General features: G+C 35.6%; 1 protein-coding gene and 1 non-coding gene across 2 annotated transcripts in view; both read right to left on the bottom strand.

Annotated features, from left to right (window-relative positions):
• Positions 1-21910, bottom strand: part of FASTKD1 (FAST kinase domains 1) — a 33264-nt gene extending 11354 nt beyond the window's left edge. The window contains exons 1-9 of the mRNA XM_061135527.1: positions 21603-21910; positions 19523-20042; positions 17940-18008; positions 11899-12024; positions 9513-9911; positions 7679-7789; positions 6806-6937; positions 2226-2712; positions 875-989 (exon numbers count right to left, since the gene is read on the bottom strand). Coding sequence (XP_060991510.1) covers positions 875-989; positions 2226-2712; positions 6806-6937; positions 7679-7789; positions 9513-9911; positions 11899-12024; positions 17940-18008; positions 19523-19857 — 1774 coding nt within the window. The 5' untranslated portion in view covers positions 19858-20042; positions 21603-21910. The remainder of the gene's footprint in view (positions 1-874; positions 990-2225; positions 2713-6805; positions 6938-7678; positions 7790-9512; positions 9912-11898; positions 12025-17939; positions 18009-19522; positions 20043-21602) is intronic.
• Positions 4310-4416, bottom strand: LOC133051373 (small nucleolar RNA U13). The gene has a single exon (XR_009691867.1). It is a non-coding gene; the product is annotated as a small nucleolar RNA U13 (small nucleolar RNA).
• Positions 21911-22171: the final 261 nt, after the last annotated feature.

Here is a 22171-nt window from a genome sequence, read left to right as displayed (position 1 = left end):
ATAACCTGAAGTATTTAGGGCTGGCACTTCAAATGGTTCTTCATATACACAGACAGACACACACACACACACACAAACACACAGAGAAAATCAGGCAAAATGTTAGAGAGATAACCTACTGGAATGAGTGAACCTTGATCGGAGCCTGTGTCCAAAATAATCACTGTAAATAAGGTATTTTGGGAATAATGATGGAGACTTAAAAATAGATTGTATATTACATATTGTTGTTGTTTAGTCTCTAAGTCATGTCTGACTCTTTTGCAACCCTATAGATAGTAGCCCTCCAGGCTCCTCTGTCCCTGGGATTTCCCAGGCAAGAATATTGGGATGGGTTGCCATTTCCTTCTCCAGAGGATCTTCCAATCCAACGATCTTCCAACCCTGTCTCCTACATTGCAGGCAGATTCTTTACTGACTGAGCTATCAGGGAAGCCCTATATTATATATCAGGGGACAATTAATTTTCTCTGTGTGATAACAGCATTGTGGTGACTTAGGAGATCATTATTCTTAGGAGGCGTGTGTCTAAGCAATTAGATGTAAAGAGTCACATTGCCTACAACTTACTTTGAAATGGCATAGAAAAAATCAGAGCAAGAGAAACAATAAAGCAAATATGATAAAATGTGAACAATTACTGAATCTACCTAGTGAGTTCACGGGTGCTACTTGTTCAATTCTCTACTTTCAAATGCAAATTTGACATTTATTATAATAAAAAAGTTTTTAAAAATGGATCCAAAACATTTTTTTGAGGGTATGAAACTTGTGGCTACTTTTGTTATCCTTTAAAAAAGCGGTATGTCTTAAGAGTAGCAGCAACAGTATTCTCCAACCTCCTCATCCATGTAGTACTAAACAATATACCTACTTAAGTAAGAATTAAGGTGTTGAATACAAGTTCCAAAAAATTCATCCCTTTGAGGTGGATCATAGTTCAGGGTGCTGAATGGAAGAATAATAGCAAGAATTGCAAAAGGATGAATCTGTAAAAAATAGAACAAAAAAATTACTGTTTAAACCTCAGCAAAACAAAACAAAATTTAGCCTAATTATTATCCTAAGTAGAACTCTTTATCTAACATGCCTATAGTCAAATGAACATGCCCACAGTTAAATGACACATATATCACTATTAATAAGTTCTCTACCTATCTATAATCTATTTAATTCCATCACTAATCTCTAGTAACTCTAAATATTAATGCAGAAAAAAATAAATCAGATAAGCTACAAACTGATTTTATAAGTATAAAATTCTGTTCCAGAATTCCTTAGTCATTGAAATGACAAGAAGATAGTATCACTAATTTCCATGATATAAGTGAATTTTATAGACTCATCATATAATATAATAAGAAAACTTCTTAATTTATAATAATAATAATCAGACTTCATTTTTCTTTCATTCTTTTTTTAAAATTCATTCATCCAATACTTAATAAACGGCAGGCACTATGCTAGGCAAAAAGAGAGACTTTTATTTTCACTTATTAGAAATACCGTCTTCTAAGTAAAAGCCATATTCTGATATATATAATTGATTTTGTAAGTGACTGTTTTCTCACATAATTCAAAAAGCATCATTGGGGCTTCCCTGGTGGCTCAGTGGTAAAGAATTCGTCTGCCAAAGCAGGAGACATGGGTTCCATCCCTGGTCTGGGAAGAACCTACATGCCATGGAAAAACTAAGCTCATGTGCTACAACTGCTGGGCCTGTGCTCCAGAGCCTGGGCTTCCAGCAGCAAGAGGAGCCACTGCAATGAGAAGCCCATGCATTGCAACCAGAGAGTAGTCCCTGCTTGCCATAACTAGACAAAAAGCCCATGAAGCAACTAAGACCCAGCACAGCCAAAAATAAATAAATTAATTTAAAAAAACCAAACAAACAGCATTTTACAAGTTCCAGAAATAAAACTGTAAGAAGACACACTGACAATTCAATTATACTAAAGTCAGTGACGACCTACAATTTTCTCAGTTTTCACATTTATCTTACTCTTTTGAATAGTTTTAAATAGTAAAAGTATCACAGGATTATGGAAAATAAGAAAAAGAAAGCAAAAATCATACATCTCCATTATCCTAACACAACTATTATTATTTACCAGAAACTAGAGCTTAATTTTTAAACTTCAAATTCCAATCAAGTTCTTCAAGCACTTATTATAAACATTTATGCTTCTAGAAGTTGACAATAATATGCAACATTTCAATTTCACCTTTTCAATCTGTTGAAGGACCACTGAGGCTATCTTATCAAGTAGTGAAGTACTGAGGATGTTGGTTCTAGAAATAAAAGATGCAATCCCTGCAACATTGATGTAATTAATTTCATCCATCAAACGCTGTAAGGTAACAACTGTTTCTTCAAGAAGTGAATCAGCAAACCAGTCTCCTTTTAAAGATTTAACTTCTTCCCACAGCAGATTCAAACTTTTACATTCTTGTAGTCTCTGATGACCATAGTGATCTAATTTTTGAAGTACTTTCAACTGTTTCCCAGGAATATTATCCAGATACATGTGATCATACTGAATACATCTTAAAACAGATGCTGCAAAAATATTCAGGTCATGTAAGTCACACTGTGGCAAAATGGCTTCAATCTGAGACATCCTCACTTCGTCCAGGTGAGCAGAAGGGAGCATCGAAAGAGCATAGACCAGGATGGAAATCTCACTAGGTATGACACTGACTTTCAAATAACTATAAAGAAAGAAGGAAAAATAAAAAGAACAGAATGAATGTATCAGTAACAAAACTTAGTTATAAGAATTAAAACGTGAATATATAATTATTATTATACTTAATAGGTGTGATAGTTTTAAATATAATTTTAAAAGGGTTAGGGGCTTCCCTGGTGCTCAGTGGTAAAGAATCCGCCTGCCAGTGCAGGAGATGAGGTCGATCCCTAGTCCAGAAGATCCCACACGCCCAGATCAACTAAGCCTGTGTGCTACAACTACTGAGCCTGTGCTCTAGAACCCAGGAGCTTCAACTGCTGAGCCCACATGCCGCAAGTACGAAAGCCCTTGCACCCTTAAAGCCCGTGCTCCACAAGAGAAGCCACAGCAATGAGAAGCCCATGTACCACAACTAGAGTAGCCCCTGCTTGTCACAACTAGAGAAAAGCCTGTGCAGCAACAAAGAGCCAGTACAGCTGAAAATAAATAAATAAGTGAAAATAAAATAAATAGAAAGGGTTACATAAGTTCAAAGGTGACAAGTTTCACAAAGGCTTACTAAGGGAAGCCTTAAGATGTTCTAAAGCATATCCTCAATTTTTTATGCAAAAATAAAACCACAGTCCCTGACAAACAAAAGGTCAACGTTAGAACAATGTCTGCAGAGCTGTTGTAAGAGACAGAATTTGTACTGAATTTCTGAATATGACCTGTCAGAAGTTGGTAGGACCTAGAACAGGCAAAGAGTGACCACTCAGTAACAGTGATCCCCTTCTTCTGCAACGTAAGAAGCCCAACCTTTAAAAAAAACAGACAAAAAAGACAAACAGTGCATACAACTGACCCCACTCTCTACTCCTCCTTCCCCAAATCCCTATGCTCAGAGTCCCACCACCAGGACAGCAGTTGTTAAAATACAAATTAAAAACGGGAGCTTTTAAACCATCTTTTAAGTTTAGAAGTACTAGAAGAGATAATCAAATATAAATTAAAAGAAAACTGATTTACTTTTACACATATTGAGTTAGCATATTAAAATAATGATGATATTCAAGGCTAGCAAGGGTATATTGATGCGGACTTTCTGATTCACTAATAGTAAATTTAAAAAAGTTGGTGTAACCTTTCTGGAAAGTAATTTAGCAGTATAGCTTAAGAACTTTAAAAGTAACTACATCATTTGACATGATCAATCTTTGTCTAGTAAACTAACCTAAGAAAATAATCTAAAATGAAGGCAAACATTTTATGTTACGTTATTCATCATATTTTTTATGTGGCTAAAATTTGAAAACAGTCTACATACCCCAGCAAGGGGAATAGTTATGGGAATTATGATACAGTCATATGATGGGCAATATCCAATCACTAAAAACATTTACAAATAGCTTTAAATGATGTAGGAAAATGCTGTTAACATTAAGCGTGTGGGAGGAGGAACACAAAACTGTACATTCCTGATTCTCAACTACGAAGAAAACATATAGATGATATAAGTATATACCACAAGCAAATAAACCAACCAAATAAACCAAACTGTTCACCATAAATGAAAGGGCTTACAAATGATTATTTTCTTCTTTATACTTTTTTCTGTTTTCAAAATGATTTTTTTTTCACATGAGATGGGTCATGTGTTGACCTCATAACAGATCTGAGGGAAGCACATCTCATATAATAGTGTGAATACCCAATTATTAAGCTTATGAACTACAATCAAAATGATTTTCACATAATATCTGGCCCATTGCCTGACACAAAGTAGCTACTCAATAAGTACTAAATGAGTATTTTATTCTTATAACCACAAAAAATTAACATACTATTTTATATAAAGAAAAGAAAGACCTCCAGAGTTGTATCTGTTTACAGAATTTACCCAAGAGGCAGGAACTCTCAGTATTTGCCAATCTTGTGATACTAATCTGAAAATAAACCTCCAACAGACACAAACATGCCAGACTCCACTTGATGCTTTCCTTATTGTGTTCCCTAAAATTCCAAAACTCACAACAGATGCAATTGCGTTTATTTACATTCTACCACAAATCTACCGGCATGGCTAAAATAAAAATGTACCAAGTGTTGGTGAAGATCTCAAGAACCAGGAATGCTCACATTTTGCTAGTGGTAAATAAACTGGTACAGTCACTTTAGAAAACTATTTATAGAGTTTCCTGGTGGACTAGTGATTAGGATTCCGGGTTTCACTGCTGTAGCCCGGGTTCAATTGCTAGTTGGGAAACTGTTAAAAAAAAAGAAAAGAAAAAGAAAGAAAGACAAAATAGAAAACTATTTAGCAGGATCTGCTGAAGGTGAACATGTTATAACATATGTATAATCAACAATCATACTCCTCAGTAAATACCCACAGAGATGTATACATATGTTCACTAAAAGATACGAATGAGGGTGTTCACCACAACAGTATTTATAATAGCCAAAAACTGGAAATAAATCAAATATCTATCAACATTAAAATAGACTAAAAAACCCTGTTACATTCTTACAAGAATATATAGCAAACACATGGGTAAATCTCATAAATAAAATGTTAAACAAAAGAAGCAACGCCCTAAACAGGCAAAACTAATCCATGCAGTTAGAAGCAGGGACAACAGTTAGCCTGGGGAAGGGGGTAGGGGTATAGAGGAGAGAGTAGGGTCATGAGGAGGGAATATGTCTATTTTATGTAGATAGTTCAATATATCATCTTTTTTTTTTTAAAGAACATATTATTCCAGTACATGAATTTCCTGGGTTCCCCAGATAGTTTCAGGAGATATTCACACATTTATGTGAACTATTTTAACTAGGTTGTATTCCTTCGTACAACCTGCACTGAAGTGGGGGAAGGGTTAAATTTAAAACTACGGAGGTATGTAAGGGCTCTTGCTATGCAGAATTACTAAACTTCAACATTGCCGTATCTGCTTCAAACAAAGCATTACCGGTAAAGTGAAATCTCCTGTGATACTCCTACTCCTGTCTTATTTTTCTGTTAGCATACCTGTAGGCCAACAGTATTGTGTAATTTACTATTTAAAGAAACACTGTACTGGCCAAATAAATCATGTCTCTGGGCCAGTTTATGATATCTAATTTAGAACTTAATTACATTAAATTCTTAATTCAGAGGCTATATGAAAGTGGATGTTATTAATAAATATGGAGTATTTATTACTCCATATATTATTACTCCATTTATTACTCCAAATAAGTAAATATGGAATGCTATATTCATAGAAATGCAAAATTTTTTTAATTATAAAAGGGAAAATCATATGAAAATACTTTATTAACATTGCCACCACATATTTTAGTTTTAAAATTTTAAATTTTAATATGCTTTGGACTTCCTGGGTGGCTCAGTGATAAAGAGTCCTCCACCTGCCAATGCAGGAGACACAGGTTAGATCCCTGATCCAGGAAGATCCCACATGCTACGGAGCAACTTAAGCCCGCGTGCCACAACTATTGAACCCGTGCTCCTAGAGCCCAAGAGCTGCAACTACTGACACCACATGTCACAGCTACTGAAGTCTGCAAGTCTAGAACCTGTGCTCAGCAACAAGAGAAGCCATTGCAATGAGAAGCCCGTGTACCACAACTAGAGAGTAGCCCCCACTCACTTCATTTAGAGAAAAGCCCAGGCAGCAATGAAGACCCAACACAGCCAAAAATAAATAAATAAAATTTAAAATAAATTAATTAACCAAATTTTAATTATTCCTTAAAACAGGCAAGTAAGCAGACTAGAGGCCTACAAATATGAGTACTCCTAAATGGAGTTTTGCCTTCTTCAGCAGCTCTAATCTTTTCACCGATGGCTATTCCATTCCTGCAGGAAAGGACAAAGGCTTGGTTTTATGTGTTCATGCCCTAAAGCTCTCATCACCCCACTGACCTCACTTCTATTTGAAAATATATCAAGGACAAGCACTAGCAGGATGGGCAAGGCAGCAAGATAAGTGTCTTAACAATTTTAATAATAATCTACCCATTTCTGTCTTCGAAAGTTCCAACAACTTTTATATAACTAAACTTATACATAACTAAATAAAACAGGCTAGATTATACAATGAAAGACTTAAACACATCTATTTTAATCTTACCTAAGCAGTAATTCTCTGAGTTTCACAAAAAGTTCTTTACTTTGAAAATGTAGAAAAATCAACGCTTGAGTTATTCTCAACAACTCTACTGGTTTATAGTTATCCAAATGTTTATGCAGAATTGAAGTAATCCTAAAAAGAATGATAAAACATGTATTATAACCAGTTCACTCATGTACTATTATTAAACTTTTCCTGAGAAGCTGTTTCATGCCAACCATGCTCTGTGCTAGAGAAATAGCAATGAATGACCCAAAGTTTTCTGTTCTTGAAGAACTGTCTCAAGATGACGACAGAAATGTAAAATGAATTTTCTTCCTTAAATCCAGGATGGTCCTCTAATGGAGATGCATAAAAGCAATGAGAAATACAGTCAATAAATTCGAGGAACTATGGCAGAAGGAATATTTTTTAAAGGAATATATAACACATAATGAAATAATAAATATACACAATCTGAACCACATATTTTTGTTTCTTCTTAAATCTCAAGTTTAAAAAGCCAATATGTTGCAGTATAATTTCAAGGTAACAACTATAGTATGAAACAATTCAAGTTCATGTAGATAGATGTTAACAGTTCTACAGAAACTGTCCTTTTAAAAAGTCACTTGTACTTTATGCTCTCCACTTTCCTAGATTGTAATCCTCTGCCTGAGAATAAGAATAGCAGCAAATGAAATGAAAGATGTTGTAAACAATTAAAAACCTGTTTTGAAAAATTATTTAGAAAATAAACAGTGGCTTAAATGTTAATTTCTTATTTCTTCAAAACCAAGATTATAGGAAAAAAAAAAAACATTTTTTTCTCAAAAAAAAAGCAACTTATGAATGTCAACTAAACTTAACACCAAGAATTTCAGGAAAGTATACTTTTTAATCAGACGTGAATTTCTGCTTTCCATCTCTTCCATTGCTCCCATCACTGCCAGGGCCTGCTGGCCAGTCAGCTCCTCTGACATCAATAATATAGTTGATTTAAGTCTAGAAGCAAGGAAAAATATGTTAGAAAATTAATGACTAGTTTATTAAATTTTTATAAATAATAGTTCTTAGGCAATAAATAGAAATAATATAAACAAAAACTTAAATTAAAAAATAGATTAAATATATAATTCCAATTTCTTCCCCACCTAATTGGTGATAACACAAAATATTATTAAATAAAGAAAAATGTATTTTCTTCAAAGTAACTAAGGCCTTAGTACAATCTTAAACTGTCTCTTAAAAAATAGAGGCTCGGCACCCATAAAAAAAAAAAAAAGAAAAAAAAAATAGATAAAATGTTTTTAATTAATGATTTTCAAATAAGATATGGTTTCATTGGCTATAAAATACAATAATTCAATGAAACTATTCAGTAGGAGAGAGCTATGGAGCGAACAATTGATATTTCAATATTGCCCCAGTTTTTTAAAACTTACTAAGATCTAACCAGGAAGTCAACATACCTACATATTAACAGAAACCTTAACAACACTAAATACTTATTATAACACTATAAACTGAAAATTTACAAAGTTGGTCCATTTTGAAATCATCCAATGTAGTTCAGTCTTTTAGAATAATTTAGAAGGCAAGTCCAAAATATGAAATCTGAAGAAAGCATGGCAAACTAATTGTCTATTCATCCTGGATAGTTCCACACCATCCTTTTCACCAACCTTATCAAGTATTTCAAACCCAGCTTCTTCCCATAGCTTTTCCCCAACCATTTTAATCCACATTTTTCTCTTACTTTTCTGTCTGCCCACAGCAATTACTATCTATATCTATTTAGTATACTCATAGACTATATTGACGTGTCATGGTATTTACATATTTCAATTGCATATTTTTATCCTTCCAAGTAGAATAAAAATTCCCTGAAGTCAGAGACCCAAAAATTTGTACTGCCCTGGCATAAGAGATTTTAACAGCACTGGGTGACAAGAAAAAACTTCCAATAAAAGTTTTTCAATAATCATCTTATTTCCATCTTGATCCAGTCTCTTAAAATGTACCCTTAAATTTCTTCATGTAATTTAGAGGACTCTCAAAAACTCTCTATGAAGTCTTTGCTAACAGAAACAAGGACAGCTACATATACCCAATATGTAATTCCTGGAACCCCTGCTTAACTGAATCTACTAATCACACTTAATCTGTTTGCTCATACCTAGTAATCATGTATTAATATTTGCTCATCTTTACAGGGGCTTCCTTGGTGGCTCAGTGCTAAAAATCCCACTTGCCAATGCAGGAGACACAGGTTGAATCCCTGAGTCAGGAAGATCCCCTGGAGAAAGAAATGGCAACCCATTTCAGTATTCTTGCTGGGGAAATTCCATGGACAGAGGAGCCTGGGCGGCTACAGACCACGGGTTCACAAGAGAGTCGGACACTACTTAGTAACTAAACCACCACAACCACCAACGCCAGTCACGTGGCCTAAGAAGGGCAAAGAATAGCACTGATACTATGTTCTCCTTCATCACTGCTACGTTGACCCCCAGGGGATTACTGACCCCCATTCAAAACACCTTAGGAGACTGAGTTTGAGATATAAATTAGAATAACCAGAGAAAGATCAAGGAGCAGAGTACTCAACTCCCGTCTACTTTTGAGTGGAGTGACTTTTCTGACTTCTAGAACTGCAAGGAGATCTATGCGTGAAGACTCCACATATTCTCAACAGGAAAAGTAAAGCGCTTTTAGCTGAACTTACTGTTTCTTTTCTTCAGGTCCTGCCATGGGTCCCAACGCTACAAACAATTTTACACAGCTAGCAGGGTGGTCAAACAGAGGAATCATTTCTGTTAGCCTCTTCTTAGTCATTAAAATAAACTCAAAACTATGAAACTGTAGAGAGTGGTATAGACTAAGTATTTTACTGATGGAGTCCAAATCAAGATGGTTCATATTGCTCAAAAATACTTTATTACACCTTTCTAATAGTGGGTAATAACTATATTTAATATTTCGAAGAAATTGTACTATTCTTCTTGCAGTGTTGACCTGGGAAGAATCCATAGTGTCAAAAAGTAATTCTGCTTTGTTCACTAATTTCTCTTGAAAACGCTGTGATATTAAAGAGGATATGCTGACCATCAAAACAGACAAGGACCTGAAAGAGGAAGAAGATGCAAAAGGTTTACATTATCTAAGAATAATGAAAAATTCTGAGACTAAATGCTTAGAAACAGAAAGGAATTGATAAAAATACTACAGGCTTTGTACAACAAAATTTCTCTTTTAAATACTAATGGAACTTGAATTCTGATCTCCTAGTAATCAAAAGCCTGCAGACAAAAAAAGGATTGAATAATAATTTTTACTGAATGTGTATAATGTCTTGTTCTATAGATAAATACTTTGAAGGGAAATATTTTAATGAAATTTACTCAGAAATCACTCTGTACCAACAGCCAATTGAATGCAACACGGAAGGTCTTATTCTACATTTTCAGAAGAAGACTTTGCTTTATTACTCCTTCCTCTGTATTTATAATCTACCAGTAAAAATATTGGCAAAATATTTCTCACTAATAAATGACTTCCTATTTTTGATGTTTCATGCTATATTGATATTAATATATAACAGTAGGACAATACTGAACATGAATATTTCTTCACTCAATAAACACTTTTAAGAAACATAAATCAATCTTCTGGCACTGTGGAAGACACCAAAATTACAAAGGTGAGATTTCTCTTCTCAAAAGGAGATAGTTCTTACATGATACAAAAATCATAAAACTCTACATACAAGAATACACCTAATAATGAATAAGGAATGTAAAATGTAAAAGGTATGATGTAACAAACATGTGGGGATGATAATTAGAAAACATCTACAAAAAAGACATGAAAATGTGAATCTAAAACTAATCTCAAACATTCCACTATCTCAATTAGTGAAACTATTGAAGTTTTTTGTTTAAAAAGTTCTTCAATCTTTCCAATAAAACAAATTATTTTTTAAAAACCCAGCTTCTCTAATACTTCAGCTTCTCTAATCCAAATGTTTAATGCTAACATCAGTTAACATTAATTAGTAACCTAGTGTTGCTATTTAGTTTAATCATAAACTTGGATATGATTTTTTAAATTGTTTTTGTAATTGCAATTTGGAGTGGGGAAGTACCCAAAGATTTCATTAGATTCTCAAATGGGTCTATAAGAATTTTTTTAAAGTTGAAAAAATTTACAGTGATTTTTACTATCTCTGTTTTTATAAGCTACTTCCATGTGTGTGTAAAAATATACATAAGGTAAAATTTACCATTTTAAACATTTTAAAGTATACAGTTCAGTGGTATTAAGTACATTCACATTGCTCTTCAACCATCGCCATCATCCACTGCAGGACTTTTTCATCTTCTCAAACTAAAACTTCTTACCCATTAAATAGTAACTCCCCATTCTCCCCTCCTTCAACATCCAGCAACTACCATTCTACTTTGCTTCTGTGAATTTGACTGCTCTAGGTACCTCACGTAAAGGGGATTCATACAGTATCTATCCTTTTGTGTCTGGCTTATTTCACTTGGCGTAATGTCTTCAGGGTTTATACATGTTGTAGTATATATCAGAATTTCCTTCCTTTTGAAGGTTGAATGATACTCCATTATGGGTATATACAAAATTTTGATTGTCCATTCATTTGCTGATGAACATTTAGGTTATTTCCTCCCTTCAGCTAATGTGACTAATGTTACTATGAACACTGGTGTAGGCTACAAACCAAACTATGCCCTCTCCCCACAAATGTATAGGTTAAAGCCCTACTGGCAATATAGCCCTACTATATTTAGACATAGGGCCTTTTAGGGAGGAAATTTAAGGTTAAATAAGGTCATAACGATGGCAAGCAAACATGTTAGCTTGCAAGTAAGGAAAAATCACAGAGTTAACAACATTGTGTCATAGTTTGCATATTTTATGTCTACTTCCCACAGCCACATTGCACAGTAGATTCCTGTTTTGTAGGTGAGGACAGTGAACTTGCAAGAGAATAAAGTCACATAGTTAGGAACTAGCAAGTCTAAGTGTGTGTGCATTCAAAGCCCAGAATCTTTCCACCACAACACAAAGCCCCTAAATAAACTTACCTTAAGTCCTGTATGTTTTCCAAGTTCCTATTTACAATATCAGCTATTTTTCCCATTAATGGACTATAATATAAATGTTGATCTGCCAGGCAAGAGGAAAATTTTGACAGCACACTAACATCAAACCTATTAAAGGAAATATACAAAGGGGATCCTTACTATTTATTTTCACTTAAAACATAATACACAGTTTAAAATAGGCAAAAAAAAAAAAAAAAAAACAACTAATATATTACTAACATAACATAAATTTTCTAAAATGTTGATTATCTATTCTTAAAAGTAACCCAAGCTAAGAGTTAAAAAGCCAGATTCTTCTGAAAGATTTTTAAAAGTGGGAAAAAGACACTCAGAATTATTTGAACCATTTTACTTATTAATTTTTTCAGGGGACAGAACAATTTCAACTCAAAGTTGTATGTGAAAGTGAAAGTCACTCAGTCGTGTCTGACTCTTTGCCACCCACCCTGCCAGGCTCTCTGTCCATGGGGATTCTCCAGGCAAGAATACAGAAAACAACAAAATTCTGTAAAGCAATTATCCTTCAATTAAAAATAAAATTTAAAAAATCACCCATTAAAAGTTTTCTGCAAAAAACAAAAAAGAAATAAACAGCTTTAAATAAAAGACATTGCTTTTTAGCACACACACAGAAAAAGAATACTGGAGTGGGTAGCCATTCCCTGCTCCAGGGGATCTTCCCAACCCAGCGATGGAATCCAGGACTCCCGCATTGCAGGTGGATTCTTTTACCATCTGAGCCACCAGGAAAGCCCATATTAACACATAAAACCAAAAATATTTTTTAAATAAATAAAACAATTTCTACTATAATCATGCTTGAAAAACTTGATTTTTTCTATAGGACAAATGACCCAATTTCTTCAACAAAAATGGCAAGACAAAAGAGCAGAAAGGAGAATTGTTATAGATTTTTAAAGACTTTGAATTCATTAAAAGACAAGCATAAGCAATTTCACAACAGCACGATATGTAATAGCAAAAAAAAGAAAAAATGCAAAACAGCAACAATCTCAATGTCTATCAAGAGTACAATGAATAACGGCACATATTCCTAGAATTCCATAGAGCAATAAAAAAGAATAGTGCAATATCACAGAAGAATCTTTAAAATACATTGAGTGAAAAAACTAGGTGTAAGAGTTCTTACTATAGGATTCCATTTTTATAGAAAGAAAACTAACTTCTGGTGTTAGAAGTCAAGACAGTGGTTACTTTTGGTACAGAGAAGTGGAGAGTGCCTGGAAGAGAGCATGAAAGAAACTTTGGGGAAACTAGGGATATTCTGTGCTTTGATCTTGGTGCTGTTACACAGAAGTTATGAGTATTTTCAGTATGTGAAAATTTATCAAGATGTATACTTATGACTGGTATAACTATAAAAATTGGTATATTTTTATGATATTCTTTAATGAGGATTTACCAGAAAAAACAAAAGCAGAGAAAAACTTGAGACATGGCAACTACATGCAATGTGTACACCATGTTTGGATAGTTATTTAAACAAACTGCCTTTAAAAAGACCTTTATAGAGCAGGCAAAGAAATTTGAACTCAGACAGTTATTAGGTGATAATAAGGAATAATTAATCATTTTTATTAGGTATAATAATAGCATGGTGATCATACATACTTTTAAAAGAGCGCTTTTTGTCTCTCAGAAATACATACTAAGGTATTTACTGGTAGAATTATACCATAATTTTAACTATACTGAAAGGTAGGGAGGGAACTGGAGATGATCCAGACAAAACAAGACTGCTATATGTTGGTAATTATTGACACTGGATGATGGGTACATAGGAGTTCATTATACTGATCTCTCTACCTCACCAAAGGACAAAGATTGGTCTCCTTACCCTGGACAAAAAGACAGTTACAGGTAGAGAGAACGCAAACCTACAGATGAGAAGACAGATAGGTTTAGATAATGAGATTAACTATAATCACCATTCAGTAAATGGATGTGGAACTTCTAATCCCAGAGATTCGTTGGGTCAGTTCAGTTCAGTTCAGTTGGCTCAGTTTTGTCTGACTATTTGTGATCCTGTGGACTGTAGCATGGCAGGCCTCCCTGTCCACCTCCAACTCCAAGTTTACTCAAATTCATGTCCATTGAGTCAGTGATGCCATCCAACCATTTCATCCTCTATCGCCCCCTTCTCCTCCCGCCTTCAATCTTTCCCAGCATCAGGGTCTTTTCAAATGAGTCAGTTCTTCGAATCAGGTTGGAGGATTGGAGGCCAAAGGACTGGAGTTTCAGCTTCAGCAACAGTCCTTCCAATGAATATTCAGGACTGACTTCCTTTAGGATGGACTGGTTGGATCTCCTTGCAGTCCAAGGGACTCTCAAGAGTCTTCAACACCACAATTCAAAAGCATCAATTCTTTGGCGCTCAGCTTTCTTTATAGTCCAACTCTCACATCCATACGTGACCACTGGAAAAACCATAGCCTTGACTAGACGGACCTTTGTTGGCAAAGTGATATCTCTGCTTTTTAATATGCTGTCTAGGTTGGTCATAACTTTCCTTCCAAGGAGTAAGCGTCTTTTAATTTCATGGCTACAGTCACCATCTGCAGTCATTTTGGAGCCCAAAAAAAGAAGTCTCACTGTTTCCATTGTTTCCCCATCTATTTGCCATGAAGTGATGGGACCAGATGCCATGATCTTAGTTTTCTGAATATTGAGCTTTAAGCCAACTTTTTCACTCTCCTCTTTCACTTTCATCAAGAGGCTCTTTGGTTCTTCTTCACTTTCTGCCGTAAGGGTGGTGTCATCTGCATATCTGAGGTTATTGATATTTCTCCCGGCAATCTTGATTCCAGCTTGTGCTTCACCCAACCCAGCATTTCTCATGATGTACTCTGCATATAAGTTAAATAAGCTGGGTGACAATATACAGCCTTGACATACTCCTTTCCTGATTTGAAACCAGTCTGTTGTTCCATGTCCAGTTCTAACTGTTGCTTCCTGACCTGCATACAGGTTTCTCAACAGGTATGTCAGGTGGTCTTGTATTCCCATCTGCTTAAGAATTTTCCAGTTTGCTGTGATCCACACAGTCAAAGTCTTTGGCATAGTCAATAAAGCAGAAATAGATGTTTTTCTGGAACTCTCTTGCTTTTTCGATGATCCAGTGGATGTTGGCAATTTGATCTCTGGTTCCTCTGCCTTTTCTAAAACCAGCTTGAACATCTGGGAGTTCTCGGTTCACGTATTGTTGAAGCCTGGCTTGGAGAATTTTGAGCATTACTTTACTAGCGTGTGAAAAGAGTGTAATTGTGCGGTAGTTTGAGCATTCTTTGGCATTGCCTTTCTTTGGGATTAGAATGAAAACTGACTTTTTCTGGTCCTGTGGCCACTGCTGAGTTTTCCAAATTTGCTGACATATTGAGTGCAGCACTTTCACAGCATCATCTTTTAGGATCTGAAATAGCTCAACTGGAATTCCATCACCTCCACTAGCTTTGTTTGTAGTGATGCTTCCTAAGGCCCACTTGACTTCACATTCCAAGATGTCTGGCTCTAGGTGAGTGATCATTCCATCATGATTATCTGGGTCGTGAAGATCTTTTTTGTATAGTTCTTCTGTGTATTCTTGCCACCTCTTCTTAATATCTTCTGCTTTTGTTAGTTCCATACCATTTCTTTCTTTTATTGTGCCCATCTTTGCATGAAATGTTCCCTTGGTATCTCTAATTTTCTTGAAGAGATCTCTAGTCTTTCCCATTCTATTGCTTTCCTCTATTTCTTTGCACTGATCACTGAGGAAGGCTTTCTTATCTCTCCTTGCTATTCTTTGGAACTCTGCATTCAAATGGGAATATCTTTCCCTTTCTCCTTTGCTTTTCTCTTCTCTTCTATTCACAGCTATTTGTAAGGCCTCCTCAGAAAGCCATTTTGCTTTGGGTACCTTGCAATCTGTTGGGTACATTGTTTAATTTAACTCAGCTCACACCACAAAAGCCTACAGAGCTCACCCTGCAGTCATGTATGACTACAATTGTAACAATTTATCATTGTTTACACTTTAAAAAGCAATATGCTAAAAAAGAATAATGAGGATGACTAGTCCTCTCATCTACAAATAGTTACTGTTTCTTATCTTAGGCAATCCTTTCTCTTCTGCCCTAGGTTACTATTTGGTTTGGAGGGAGTGTTGTTCTGTGGTTTCCAAAAGCTCCTTTCTCTTTCCTAACTTGATTTTCCTTTCGCTCATTAATATTTGTTTTATCTCACTAGTAATGGACCATGGCTACCCAGAACCCTTAAGTTTAAAAATTCTAAGTTTTCAGAAATCACCAAAATGCCCTCTGGTACAGCTAAGAGCCCTCAGCTGTTTTATAAATGAAGAGCTTTTCATGTATTCTTTTATTATTTTTTATATATTCTTACAAAATATAAATAGTATAGTACAGAATATAATAGGCTTCTCTGTACTCCAAACTTTCTAAATTTTCTGGCAAATTAAAAAGCAGAGACATTACTTTGCTAACTAAGATCCATCTAGTCAAAGCTATGGTTTTTCCAGTATTCATGTATGGATGTGAAAGCTGAACTATAAAGAAAGCTGGGCACCAAAGAGCTGATGCTTTTGAACTGTGGTGTTGGAGAAGATTCTTGAGAGTCCCTTGGGCTTCAAGGAGATCCAACCAGTCCATCCTAAGGAAGTCATTGGAATATTCATTGGAAGGACTGATGCTGAAACTGAAACTCCAGTACTCTGGCCAACTGATGCGAAGAACTCACTCATTGGAAAACACCCTGATGCTGGGAAAGATGGAAGACAGGAAGAAAACGGGACAACAGAGAATGAGACAGTCGGATGGCATCACTGACTTGATGGGCATGAGTTTGAGCAAGCTTCAGGAGTTGGTGACGGACAGGGAAGCCTGCCGTGCTGCAGTCCATAGGGTCGCAAAGAGTTGGACATGACTCAGCTACTGAACTGAACTGAACTCATAATACTCTGAATAAATTTCATATTTTTCTAGATATTTTTTATTTTCTCTTTTTTTTTTTCTATTTTAATTTTTTTACAAACTCTGTGTCGAGGGCAGACTCGCAGAAGGGAGCTGCTCTGCTATGAAGGAAACCCCGACCCAGAAGTAAATTGTCTATGAATGCTTTAGCACCAGGTTCCCCACAAACAGGTGAGCAGGCAGCCACCTTTCTGGCTGTTCCCTGTTTTAGATGATCATTGATTATGGAAGATATAGCCATGTGTACAGTGGGAAAGATATCTGAATTGATACTATTCACAGTAGTGGACCTGAAATATTCTAAGACACCTGTGAGCTCTATTCATTGCATCTTCATAAAAATGAAGTGATAAGCAAGTACCTATAGATGTTGTTAAGCAGTAAAATCTTTCCTTTCTCATAAACTTATTCTTCTTTCTCTTTTTATGAACATCTAGGGATTTTACTGAGAGCCTATCACTCAGAATTTTTTCCTTCTGAAGCAAAACTCTTTCAGAAAAGAAAGTTTAAAAAGCATAGTCCAAAAAAAATAAAAAAATAAAAAAAAATAAAAAGCATAGTCCAAGAATAGCAGTGACTTTAGCTTAATTATATTTTGATTAATTATATATGTTTAAAAGCACTTACATTCTGCAGTCTTCAGGAATATTTGAAATATTTTTCTTTCTCTTAAGGAAAAAAACACATTCCCCATTCTTTTCCTACAAGATTTCACTGTGCTAGAAAAACACACCTTAACACAAACAAAAAACCCTAAAACTAAACTGAATTTAAATACATTTTTTTCTTTAAAAAAATTTTTTGGCCACATCACGCATCATTGCAGGATCTTAGTTCCCCAAAATGGATCAAATCCGTGCTCCCTGCAATGGAAGTGCAGTCTTAACCACAGGATCACCAGGGAAATTCCTAAATACATTTCAATAAAGCTTGATAGTTAGGCAGCAGCTCCCTATTCTTCCCCTATAAGATTTCACTGTGCTAATCCTGAAAAAGAATAACCCTGATCTTAGCTGAAGAACCCAGAGTACTTGCCTTTCCAGTCTTCTCCATGCTTCTGTAACGAGTGCTTCAACTAATGAGTCATGGGCCTCAATACCAAACCTCAATAAAATCAAGAGAAAATAATTTTCCACATAGAAACATTTTAAAATTATTAAAAGCACATATGCAGTAAGAATTATAATGCAAAAGTGAACCTCAAGTTACTACACTCTTACACAGTCAGCCCTTATTTCTGGTCTGATCCCATTTCATTCCTCTGATTTCTCAGTACTACCTAATAAACACCTATACTTTATCCCATGCCCTTCTCATCCTTTTATCTGTAACATTTCAATGCTGTCCACTGAACAATGAAAATGTTCAATGATATATTTTATCTTAAAAGTACACCTAACATGTACTACTTTGCTCTGATTACAAAAAGATTTTTAAAAGAGAAAGCTTGTAAAATAAAGAAAAACTTCAATTGGGTAATAAAAATAATTTATAACTCTGCTACTCATAAACACTCACCATCATTAATTTGTAGCATTTCTTTTCCGTTCTTTTTCTGCACACTTAATGAAATATATGTATTTCTTTCACATGTTTGTATCTTGCCTCTTTTAGTAAGTTAACACTATATTGTGGACATTTGCCCGTTATCTTTACATATACTTCAAAACATAATTTTTAATGGTTGCATACTATTATGTGAATAAAATATCATTTAAACATTTACCTACTTACTAGGATCTTAGTTTTTCAATATTATAAATAATGCTGGAATGAATAACCATGTACAGGAATCTTAACATGTATCTTAGATTACTTTCTTAGGATAAATGTTAGAAACAAAATTATTTTGTTTATAGGTATATCACTATAAACAGTATTATCACTGATATAAGACGTATATCATTCTTTTTTAGTCTAACCCTACCCCCCAAAATAAGAAAAGCCTTAAGCCCCTTTCTTTATACACTGAGCCCTAATAAAAACAACAGTATCTCTGCTCTGTGCCGTGCTGATATCTATAGTTATTTAGGCAGTATTTAACTTCAATAATTTCCACCAATGAGATAATAAACAGATTAATTTTAATTTTTTTGCTCTTTTTTCTTTGTACAGCTGCTGAATTCCTCTCCAAATAATGTAAAATTTCTTTTCTTTTTAAATTTTTTCCAGCTTTATTGATGTATGATTAACAAATATTGTATATATTTAGGTTGTACAACATATTTTTTTTAAAGAAAACATGATTTTAAACATTCATATCTTATTCATTTCTAAATGTCAGAGTTCTCGGTCAGACTTGAAAACACTTCAAAAACAAGTCTTTGGCAACCTCCAAATTATTCTTGGTGACCTTAATATCCCTCTGGCCATAGTCTTGGGATAGAGGGCATACAAAAAGCCACCTTCAGTATTAAGTTTTGATACACACATACACAGTGGAATGATTACTGTAATCAAAGAATATCCACCAAGTATCTTTAAAATATTAGATAATCAGGAAAACTATTTTAAGGGAAAAAACCACATTGCTTTTCATTTCAAAGAGATTTTTATAAAGTTAAAATACAAAAATAAACTATAATCATTTTTATAAAACCTAAAAGCACATTACTTACTGTTGTATGATGTATAACACATTCACCAAGGTACTGTCGCTCATGAATCCCATTTTAGTTGTAGCTAAATTACGAAGAGTAAGAAATTGGGGATGGTTTCTAATACAGTCCACATTTTTTACAGAGCTGGTCTTCTGCTTTTGAAACTGCCAAAGCATACTAAGTGCACATCCCACTTGTTTTTCTGAAAGTAGGGATTTGTTTTTTTCAATAAGACCGAATATTTGCTCTTCATCTGTACAATTATTCATCTGACTAATAAATGGTTCAAAACTAAAGGGTCGAAAGTGAAATACTCTCCAGGAGAATGGACGAATAGCTCTTAGGCAAAGCATATTGTAAACAATGAATCTAGGGGAAAAAAACTATCTTCTCATTTGCATCACAAATTTTCTTAGGTAAAGAAAACCATTTGTAACTAGTAGTCAGGTGCAATATGCTGGTATAAAAATAACTGTTTTTCCTTCATGTATTTTGCTTCCATTATGATGACTCCAAATCCCATTTCAATATGCAGCTTCTGTAAAGAAATTGGTTTAACATGGTCATACTTATGTTATTAATACCAAATTAATTCCAAAATTCTCATTACAGGAACAATTTTTTTCCTGAAATAACTACAGACTTTGTTCTTAGCCTGAACCAGAGAGCAGGATTTGATCCAAAGCGATATGTCCAGGAAAAGGAGTTTCTTTCTGCATTTCATCTAAAAAAATGTTAAGTCTGGACTTCCCTGGTGGTCCAGTGCTTAAGAGTCTGCCTGCCAATACAGGGGATGCGGGTTTGATCCCTGGTCAGGTAAGATTCTATGTGCTGTGGAGCAACTAAGCCCTTGCACCACAGCTACTGAAACCTAGAGCCTGTGCTCCTCAACAAGAGAAGCCACTGCAATGAGAAGCCCCTGCTTGCTGCAACTAGAGAAAGCCCATGAGCAGCAAGGAAGACCCAACACAGCCAAAAATAAATAAATAAATGTTAAATCTGACACATAAAGTTTTCAAATTTGACTATAAAACCAGATGCCTTTATAGTTTTTACAAAGAGTAGCCATGAATTCATAGCCACAATTTTTCAAATGTTTTTTTCAGAAGGATAGTCTCTGGTATATTTAATTCCAAGATAATTTCTTGCTTCTCTCTCCTTGTACTCTAAAAGCACCCAAACAATTTAATCACTATATTGGCCTTAGGTAGGTTTTAAGCAATAAACGAGATGATTAGAGCCCAATCAGGAAATATGAAGAAATCAAGTAACGTATCAGGGTGTGGTGAAGCAACATGAAAACCAAAGATTATTGTGAAAAAGAATAGTTTGTTTTTAAAGTATGTCTAAATTTCTAGTTGAGAAGCTATGGTTAGAAGAGCGGGACTAAAACCATATCATCTAACACTTCTACAACAGTTTACAACGGACTTTTAAGTATTATCCCAATAAATTCTCTCAACCCTCCAGAGAGATGCTATCGTTTGAATTTTACAGATAAAAGCTACTTTCATAAAGATTAAAAACCTACTCTAGTACTAATGAAGCTGGGACAACCACATAGTTCTTTCACTCTTTCAACCTGAACAGCCTCATTACATGAACAAACCAATTTTAAAAGTATATCTCAGAATCCTCTCTATCGCTATGCCAAGCTGTCTGCACAGAAGAATAAACGATGAGACAATATGGGCTACTCTGTGGCAATCTGCACTGAATCCTGACCCAGCCTGACTTGCGACACACACAGACACAAAAATCCCCGCACAAAGCAAAGGTATCTTCAAGAATCTCCTGCCTGTTTACAGCTGAAAGACGAAGTAGCTCACGGCTTAGAATACCAGTGTCAAGTCTAACCGACCCAGCTAACCGACCTTGGGAAACTCACGCTACCAAAGGAGGGATCTCGGGACTATAGAGGCAGGTACCCGCCGTGAACAGGTATAGTGCAGGGTACATAGTGCAGCAGCACCCTTTGAAAACGGCAGGCATCCTCGGCGCTTGGCACACAGTGGCGCTGAACGAATGTGGTCTCCCGGTCCCGCTGCGAGAGAGCTCAGCCCTGCCCTAGTCCTCCGCGCTCCGGGAAATACAATACCTGGAAGGAAGCCTCCAAACTCTCTACCCCGGAACCGAAACGTGCTGGGTACAAGAAGAAAACCTATCGCCGTCACCCGATCCTGATTTGCGGGCAAATTCTTTCCTCAACGCCAGGGAACTTTTCTGGAGGATCGCGGGGAAGGCTCAGAACTCATTGCTATTCCTGGTCCCCTAGCATGGGACGCAACAGGCTTGGTTATGTCACTCACGCCTCCCTTTCATCCCAGACCTTTCTTCTGGTGGTGCCCTTTCCAAAACCCGGAAAAAAAGGCCAAGGGAGCCCAACGTGTACGGCCAAAAGCACGCACTACATGCCCCAGGGGACCTCGCGTCGAGGGTCGTGGAATAGACGTGGCATACGCATTTTGGGGGAATTCTGGGTATTGTAGTTCCTCATTGAGAGAGACTTGGGTAGCACGTCGTAAACCATTGTAATTATAGGTCCTTGTTGTTTAGTCGCTAAGTCGTGTGGGACTCTTTTGTGACTGCATGGACTATAGTCCACCAGGCTCCTATGTCCATGGGATGGATTTCCCAGGCAAAAATACTGGACTGGGATGCCATTTC

This window comes from Dama dama, chromosome 33 (assembly GCF_033118175.1).
Source record: "Dama dama isolate Ldn47 chromosome 33, ASM3311817v1, whole genome shotgun sequence".
NCBI classification, from domain to species: domain Eukaryota; kingdom Metazoa; phylum Chordata; class Mammalia; order Artiodactyla; family Cervidae; genus Dama; species Dama dama.
This window is presented reverse-complemented; position numbering and strand designations above follow the sequence as displayed.